At 35.8% G+C, this 9,469-nt stretch overlaps 1 protein-coding gene across 1 annotated transcript; it reads left to right on the plus strand.

Moving 5' to 3' along the window:
• Positions 1-1,335: 1,335 nt before the first annotated feature.
• Positions 1,336-9,123, plus strand: LOC120280506 (K(+) efflux antiporter 4-like; the record flags this gene model as incomplete). The annotated part of the gene is made up of 20 exons (XM_039287364.1): positions 1,336-1,516; positions 1,940-1,983; positions 2,309-2,367; positions 2,471-2,549; positions 2,683-2,744; positions 2,837-2,912; positions 3,030-3,104; positions 4,146-4,217; positions 4,327-4,410; positions 5,471-5,539; positions 5,910-5,987; positions 6,174-6,262; positions 6,469-6,565; positions 6,685-6,738; positions 6,971-7,066; positions 7,340-7,528; positions 7,618-7,695; positions 8,097-8,141; positions 8,409-8,498; positions 8,595-9,123. Coding segments are annotated over 20 exons (1,698 nt in total), but the record flags the coding sequence as incomplete, so codon positions are not given.
• Between the last annotated feature and the right edge of the window lie 346 nt (positions 9,124-9,469).

Consider the following 9,469-nt stretch of genomic DNA (forward strand, 5'->3'; position numbering starts at 1 on the left):
GATAGGTAAAATTGTTTTAGTGGGAGATGCCATGCCTTGGCTTTGCTTTTTTTTGTTTCGAGTTTGAAGGGATTTAAAGAGAATGTGGAAAATGTGCTTAGATTTTATACTCTTAAGAACAAGGTATGAACAAAGGTTTGGCCTTGTGATCAAGTAAAGCAGTTGACAACCCAACCACAAGTAAAGGAAGTCATTGCCCTCCCATCAAGAGTTAACTTTATCACTTTCTTAAATTACATTATCATTCTCAAGACAACAAGAATAGTGCATTGAGAAACCTTCTTTACAATTTTTCTATCAGAAAAATATTAAATTGTCTTGTCAATATAACTCAATGACAAGATGTAGGAGTGCCAAACAGATTATATGTATGTGGTACAACCCACTTATTTTAAAAACATAAATAGAAAACTTTCATTATTTGAATTAAATTTTTTTTTATAACAAAATAGTGATAATATATTTTTGACGTAAACTCATGTTTGTCACATGAGCCTGGCATCTTCAAATGAGAGTGAATAATTGAATATTTACTTTCCGTGTTCTATGCACACTCCTGACTCTGTGATTTATCTAATTTATCAAAACTAGATATAAAAGTTCTATAGAGGAATTAATGATTTATAAGTTTATTGACATTGAAGTCTTTAATACATAAGCGTGATTATAAGTTCGATTCTATGCCCCCACAATATAATAATATGTGATGCAATTAAAAAAACTTTCACTCAGCTAACTTATATTTATAAATGAAAAATAAATAAAATAAAACCTCACTCAAGTGTAGTATATTAATGTGAATAATTACTTAACCGGTAGTGGTCCATTATGTACTAGATATGTGAAGTGAAAGGAGCTCCCTAGCAAAATTTGTGTGTAATTACGGTAATAAACCCTCAAAATTTGCCATATTCTTAACTTTTTAATTATTTAAACTAAAAGGGGCTAAATCGTCAAATTTCCCCTTTAAATATAGGCTATAAAATAAAGTACAGGTCTTGCAGTTCATTGATTATCCCGAAAATTATTTAAAATTCAAAGGGCTAAATTGCAAAACAGCCCTTGAAACACGACAAAATCTTGATGAGAATAATGCCAAAAGACTCCCTCCCTCTCATGCCGTAGTCTGTTATCGTACTCCGCCTACGTGGCACCCCTGGTCAACTCTCCGACCTTTGATGGGCCCCATCGGAGAAGCATCTCCGGCTCTTATTCTTCTCCCTTTTATGGCGGTGGCGATGATCCTGTTCACTTTCTAGCTTCTCCTTCTCCCTCTCCTCATCCTCTCCGCTGCTCGCCGTCACCGGCGCCGACGCCGGGAGTAATCTCCGGTGATGGGGGGTTGTTCGGTGGTTCGTGGATCTGCTGTGCTGTTGTTCTTGGTTTCTGTTTGTTCTTCTCGCGGAGGTCGCTCTTGTGTTTGCTGTTGATGAAGAGCGGCGTAACGTGACGGATAGCTTCGCGGACATCATCGATCGAGCGCTGCAGAAGGAGTTTCCTGAAAGCGAGCAGAATGGTGGGTGGGATTCGTCTGCTTTTAGATCTGTGGTTCTTTGATATTTTTTTTTCATGGTTAATGCTATTCTCAGTTTGTTGCAATGTAGGTGAGGATGAGGAGAGGGATTTTAGGGGCTGATGTTGGAGTTAGTTAGGGTTTGGGAAATTTTTAGGGTTTGTGGAGAAATCAAAGAGAGATCCGTGGGTTTTAGCTTGGTTTATGGTGATTTTGTTTTGAAAAATGAATTCTGGTTTCAGGCAACTGAGAGATCTGAGTGAGAGTGTTTGATTATCGGGAGTGACAGTGGTGTTTAGTGGATGGAAATCTTTTGTTCGCATTTTAGTTTATTAGCTCTGTTCATTGTGGAGCGCTTCTTGAGCAGATGAAGAATTTGTTGAGATTTGTATTATTAATATAATTCTTATTCATTTTGTCTGGCAGAGACTGAGTCGGGGAACTTCAACAGCAGTGTTGCTGAGAATCAGGTTTGCATCAGTAAATTAAAGAATGACTAAAATTATATTTTTGACCTGTAAATTGCATATGAAAGGGTGATGTTGTTATAGGGTGGATGCTGTGTCTTTAATGTTATTTATGCTCAGCAGTTCTCCAGTGTATTGCTGTATTGCTTTGTGCCTTGATGTAGTTCTTCCTTGCTGTAGGAAATCTTAACTTTTAAGAACCAGTTGTCCTCCTGCAGTCTCGTTATTAATTTTTATGTATTGAGAAACTTATGAAGAAGTGCAAATTGAAGTCAGTTTTCGAAGTAACTTTCATGGATTCATTTTATGCATATTTTCCCTTCTGTAGGCTGTTCTTGAGACCGTTGCTCGAGTTACAACAAAGAAAAATGAGACCAAAGAAGATAAGTATGTTCATTTTCTTTAGTTTCAAATATTTACAAACTCTATTGATTGGGTCTTCAGTTTTGTCTAAATTCTCTATTTGATATTCTTTTATCTTTTTATACAGGTCATTCCAACTCCATGATGTGTTCAATTTGGATAATGAGAATAGGGCAGATGACATGCCCACCCTAATAGATCGCAAGGTGCATATACAAGGAATTTTTTTTTTTTTTTTCCAGATAGTTTTTTAATAGTTGATATATGGTTTCCTTAACATTAGCTTACTTCTTTGAAAGTTAACAAGTAACGGAAATATCACCTACTTTTTTGGTGCAGGATAATGTCTTTATTATATCAAACCCAAAGTCAAAATATCCTATGCTGCAGTTGGACCTGAGGTGGTCTCTAGAACTTATGGTCCTTTTTCTTTTTTTCTTTTTGTGGCTTGGCTCCAGCCACATATAATCAAGTGACGATTCTTTTCCTGCAGGTTGATATCTGATCTTGTAGTGGTGATTGTCTCTGCAACCTGCGGTGGCATTGCCTTTGCCTGTGCAGGACAACCTGTATGAGTTGGAGAACAGTTTATTTATCTATAGAATGCATTGATCAGAAGAATGAATGAATACATCTCCAGTGCTTTTGTTGATTGCTAACTTATTTGACCTTTTCCTTTTTTCCAGGTGATTACTGGTTATTTGCTAGCAGGTTCTATTATTGGACCTGGAGGTTTTAGCTTTGTCAGTGAGATGGTTCAAGTAAGGTGCTTTTACTTTTGTAGCTGATATAAGTTTGAGTTAAGTTGAAAACTCTGCAATTAGGTTATTGTGTTTTCGGTTAGGTTGACCACAATATTTTCACCATCAGGTGAAGAGTTGAATGAACTTTTCATGGTTGAGAATCAACTTTATACCGATTGATTAAATCATTTTAATATAATTTCATGGATATTACCTTAGTTTATGTGGCCTACCTGCAAGTCCAATTATTATGTAAAAATTTGTTATTGCTGTGCAACACTTTATGCATAGACGATCAGCTTATTTATGCAATAAGTGAGGACTTTGATGGTCATCATCTTTTGGGATTTATTCCCTCAGGCTTGGAGTGTATGCAAAATGTGAATGCAGCTGTGCCGTAGAATGCATGTCAAATTCTTCTTTTTCTTTAGAGCCCTACCTTGATAGAAACTAAAATTAAAGCTAGAGAAATTCCATCAAATTGAGTTACATGTCCTGCCTCTCTGACCAAGCAAGAAGGCTCAAGGGAGGTTATTAATTTAGGTTTATAGTGATAATAGTCATTGAAGGAAATATTGCCATGGTGTAACTCAATGAGCCTCTTCCATCGTCACTGTTGTAAACACCTTTGGATTCTGATGCTCAGAAGAAATGTTGAGTTTGTGGTTACTGGTTAGAATGGGTAGCTGGAATGGACTGATTTTATTGTTGCCAAACATTCTTGTTCTAAAAGTTTGTTCTATTCAGCTTTTTGTCGGGTATAATTATTAATAAATATGCTACTTCAATTTTCATGCCAGAAGTTTGTGTTTTTATATCTCTAATACGATTGTGAGTGCTTTGTGATGCATCCATTATTACTCCTATTTAGATTTATGAGGATTTCAGTAGACAATAGTTGCATAACAAGGCTCACAATATGCATAATTAATATCTAATATTGACACTTCATGTCATTCCCGAACTCAAAGGAGTCATTTGTCTTTATCTGATTACTCTAAACTGCCTATTTTAATATTTTCTCCTTTTTTTCATTCTTGTCTGCATCTTTGCTTGCAGGTTGAGACCGTGGCTCAGTTTGGGGTTATATTTCTTCTTTTTGCACTGGGATTGGAGTTCTCTACAACGAAGGTTTACCCCAAATTCCAAATGAACTTCCCTTTATTTCGTTAACCATGCAATTCCCTGGCATTTCAACAAGTTGTTTGTCATATGTGTTGTTTGAACAAATCATATGCAGCTCCGCGTTGTTCGTGCAGTTGCTGTTCTTGGTGGACTACTACAAATTTTTCTGTTCATGTGCTTGTGTGGTATAACTGCTTCGGTATGTTCCAGAGTGTCTTTTATGATGCTGTCTCTTTTTCTTTTTGGAACTAGGATGAGGTCCTGGGATTTGCAGCTTTAGCAGTTTCTAAATCCCAAGTGTCCTGTATCAAATGAGAGAAATAATTGAAGTGCTCCTATACCTTTGGTTGGCACTTACATTTTCTGTTTGGAGCTGAGAATAGATCTCTTTTCCTGACAATCAGCTCATATTGCTTCGACAAGTCATGGTGCCGTGCGTGTATATATATACATGCATATATCTTTGTATTTAAATGAAGTTGAACCTGATTCTTCTTAAGTTATACTCATTTAAGAAAAATGTAGCAGCTTTTGGTACTTCTTTGTTACTACATGTGTGTATCTATAATGTGGTGCTCAGAACTTTAAGGTCATAAATAGGTCACTTTGATATTGTACATATTCAACTACAAGTGCAGATTGTAATAAATACATATAGTGGTGTCTAAGATTATATAGGAGTGAAGCGTATGCAATTCGAAAAAGTAAGTTCTAATCATAGGACCATAATAGAAGACAACACAAACATTTATTTGGGTTGTTAAGAGCATGGTAATTTAGATGCTAAAATGCTTTTGATGAACTGTTGTCAAAGTTGAACACCATTTTCTGCCTGTCATGCTATGGAGGCACTGAGGAGGTCCATGAAGCATCAAAACGGTTGAACAGCTTAAATACCTTGATTTCAATGTCAGTTCAAGAATCAACTGAGTCATGTAGAGAAGCATGTGCACAATATTGATCTGCTCATGTGTCTATCTGATGGTGTTTGAGATTCTGTATGGTTTGTGGATTGTATTTTAAATGATGTATTAAATCTGTCATAATGAACTGTTTAGACTGCTTAATTTAGCTGACTACTATATTAATTGAATCCTTGTTCTTATTTCTTGAGCCAGTTGTTCATTCAAGTATTATCTCTACATTGCTACACAATGCTTAGCTTATGCACATGCTTATGTACTGGTCTGTGTATTGGCATTAGACATGTGATGTACCTCCCTCAGTCTTACTGATATGGTGATTTATGTTGTTTGCAGTTATGTGGGGGCAAGCCTTCAGAAGGAGTATTTGTTGGGGCATTTTTGTCAATGTCATCAACTGCTGTGGTGAGTTAGTCTATTTTGTGATTATTTGGACATTTTTACACATTGGATGAAAGGTAGCCCAAACTGCCATGTTGTTTGATCATTATGCCACCATTGTTTATCACTTCATCCCTAATAATTTTTTTTTTATAAATTGTCTTTTTTTTATTGAAGTATTTTAAGTTTCAACTGATTTCATTATGATAAGATAAAATTATTGATTCTCCCCATATTCACAGATATTATTTGCGCTTTCCCTTAAAATTCTGCAATGTTTTTTGCTAGTGTGGTAGGTCTCTAATTTTTTTTGTTCAAACTTTGTCTCCATATGATAAATGATAAGAGTCAATCTTTTGGAGTTTCTTGATGGCATGCTTAATTATTTCTGTAGGTTTTGAAGTTTCTAATGGAGAAAAACTGTATCAATTCTCTTCATGGCCAGGTTACGGTCGGCACACTGATTCTTCAGGTAGTCTTGTGATCCTCTTCTTCTGATACGGATGTTTTTTCACTGGACTAGCATTTTGTTGTGAATCTCTATGGCTTTCAAAATTGGCTGTGTTCTGTTAAGAAAACAAGCATCCTTCTTCCAAGATAATTAGATTATTGAGATAAGATTTTAGTTTATTCTGAGTAACGGTATCTCTGGGTCCAGGATTGTGCTGTTGGCTTGCTTTTTGCTCTACTTCCAGTTTTGGGCGGTACTTCAGGTGTATTTCAAGGAGTAATATCAATGTCGAAGTCGTAAGTAAAGCCTTCATGAATGCATTATATGGTTATTCTAGTGATTGTTTGTTAGTAGTGGTATGTAAAGTGTCACTGCAAATACTTATTCTACTGTTAGTGTGATTGTTTTCGTTATTTTTGTAGTTGACATATGATTGGCATTTTATGCCAATGTCTCTGTTATGGACTGAAGTATTTGTGTCTATTGAACAATTCTCTATCAGGTTGATTGTGTTGTGTACTTTCTTGGCTATCCTTTCAATACTATGCCGAACTTGTGTGCCTTGGTTTCTTAAGCTGATGATCAGCCTTTCATCTCAGGTATATATTTTTTTATTTATGTTCAAATCTCAAGTGATGATTACCATAATAATCCTCAAGAGTTCAATTTGTAACTCTAGTCATATTATATTAATGTGCTTGCTACTATAAATGTGCAGACCAATGAACTCTATCAGTTGGCGGCAGTTGCATTTTGCTTACTTGTTGCATGGGTGTGTTCTATCTCTCTAATAAATTGTTGTTATCTTTTCTTTCTTGAGCATCTTTTTCTAGTTTTAAGCATTGGATGTGCTGGCAAATATGTAGGATGCCTGAAGTTTATGAGGCAAAGCCTGTGTAACTTGAATTTATTGTGGGGATTATTCATGAACACTCTGTGATGTGAAAAGACACTGCTATTTTTCTGTGCTTGTTTCCCTGACTCAGACATTTTGATCATCTCAGTGTAGTGACAAATTGGGCTTAAGCCTTGAACTGGGATCATTTGCTGCAGGAGTAATGATATCAACCACTGATCTCGCACAGCACACCCTAGAACAAGTAAGGCCATTCTCCATTATCGTGATAGAACAGATATGGGTTCTGTTCTACCACTATCTTCCTTCCCTGGTCTTGTTTATTGTTAATCAATTAAATATTATTCATTCTTCCTTTTGCTGCCTGTTTAATTTTGTTATAAAAAATAATCTACTTCCAATCCTTTTTCCCCCTTTTCGGGTCATTGAATTAGCCAACCAATCATTTTTTAGCCAAAACAATTCTAGATAATAATTTATGCCATGTTCTCTTATTTCAGGTTTGTTCTTTCTGCAGATTGAACCCATTCGGAATTTTTTTGCCGCCCTCTTTCTTGCCAGCATAGGGATGCTGATTCACATCCATTTTCTCTGGAACCATGTTGATATATTGCTTGCTGCTGTAATTTTGGTGATCATTATAAAGACAATAGTCCTTACCGCTGTTGTCAAAGGATTTGGCTACACAAACAAGACTTCCATTCTTGTATGAGTGATCTTTGAGTTTGTGCTTTCTATTTTGTAAGCATAACTCTTCTCTATTTACCAGAACTAAAACTCATTATGCATGCTCAGGTTGGTATGTCTCTGGCCCAGATTGGGGAGTTTGCTTTTGTCCTTTTGAGCCGGGCTTCAAATCTTCATCTTGTTCAGGTGATTTCTTGCTACTATAATTTATCAATCTAATTTGTCCTTCATAAGAGTTCCACTATCTTTTTGCTAAGTCAAAACTTCTTTTTGTGAAACCAAAACCTTATGTGTCAATGGAGATTCTTTGTTATATTTGACTCGGTGTCTTTCTTCTAGCTTAAAACTTCCAATTCTTGCATGCTTATTAACTTTATATGTGCTCATATATATATATATATATATATATAAATTCATAACCTAGTGTGGAGATTCCCGTTAGTCTGTGTCCTTGCGATGGTGAAAAAGATGCACTTGGATTACTGGCCAATATCCTCTTTGCAGCACATTACTTATCTGCTATCTACAATTTCATTTTATAAATTCTGAAGTCTGTCGTCTATCTTATTTTTTATTGCTTTTCACAGGGCAAACTGTACCTTCTATTGCTGGGGACAACCGCTCTGAGTTTGGTATTGAATTAATAAAGCTTTCATTTACTATTTTCAATGTATGTGATCGTAGAAGGTGTTGACACCAAATTTTAGTTAGGGCAATGATAGGATCAAATAGGCTGGATAAAGATAACTGATTTAGTTGCATTTTTCACTATAACCTGACATGCCCATCTCATCTTGGTTTAAAAATAATTGAAGGAGAAGCTTCTGCGAGTTTTGTTACTTAAATATCTACATCTTGTTTCCATCATGTGTTCTTGGTCATAAGAGATTAATGTGCAGGTGACCACTCCATTGCTCTTTAAGTTGATTCCGGCAGTAATTCATCTTGGAGTTCTGTTGCGGTGGTTCTCACCTGATAATGGAAATGAGGTATCTCTTTTATGGCCTAAAATCACTGTCTTCCTTATTTGCATCAGGGATGCTCAGAGTTTATGGAATTTAAAAGCTTATGATGTTACTCTTCAGATCAGTTTTAAGACTGATATCCTTCGGTCAGACAGCACAAAGCGCATTACATTGCTGGTACAAGGGTCTCATGATTCATGAAAATATTTGACAAGTGTACATGAACCAGTGTCGAATAGTGAGTTTTTGCTGATGCCTTATTCATATTATGGGAGGCCGGTATACAAGCAAGAAAAAATCGAGGTTTGACTGCTGACATCCTTAAAGTGGAGAGAAGCCTTTGCTTTCTTCATCTTCATGCCTTTCGGGTTGGTGACCTAATCATGTTCAAAGAGAGATGATATCCAAAGCTAGTAGTATCAACTCTGGTCTGGCCATCATCCTTCCATGCAATCCATAGTGCCGGTTTTACTCATTGGATTTTCAGCCTTCTGTTTTGTTTTCCTTACAGATTGTTTATAGTTGGAACACACTCCATAGTAATTGAACAAAATTGTAGAGCATATGCCAATTTGTTTGTTCTTTTAAATGATCTATCAATTGCACAAAATTTGATAGAAAGGTCCCATTATGAGCTTGTTCTCTTTCACATCATCTCACATGCTCTTATGATTTTCTGATCTTTTTGTTTGAATCCGCATCTGTTGTTTGTTTGATGCTGCGAGTGTTTTACGTATGTATTCATGTCGTGAAGTTGGTTACGGGTCCAAATTAATTTATTATTTATAAACTCGTTTATTAGGGAGAAAATTTTCAGGTCACATTCCTCCATATTTTATTTGTTTTCCTGCCCAATTGTGATGTTACTCTTTCTATTTAATTTCTGGTGCGTAAAATTTTCACGCTTAATGAAACTTACCGTTTTTGTAAGATGACATCTTCTACATTGAATTAGTTCCTTTCTGTTATAAACAAATATTTTAATGGATGCCTAC

The sequence above is a fragment of the Dioscorea cayenensis genome, chromosome 17 (genome assembly GCF_009730915.1).
Source record: "Dioscorea cayenensis subsp. rotundata cultivar TDr96_F1 chromosome 17, TDr96_F1_v2_PseudoChromosome.rev07_lg8_w22 25.fasta, whole genome shotgun sequence".
NCBI lineage: Eukaryota > Viridiplantae > Streptophyta > Magnoliopsida > Dioscoreales > Dioscoreaceae > Dioscorea > Dioscorea cayenensis.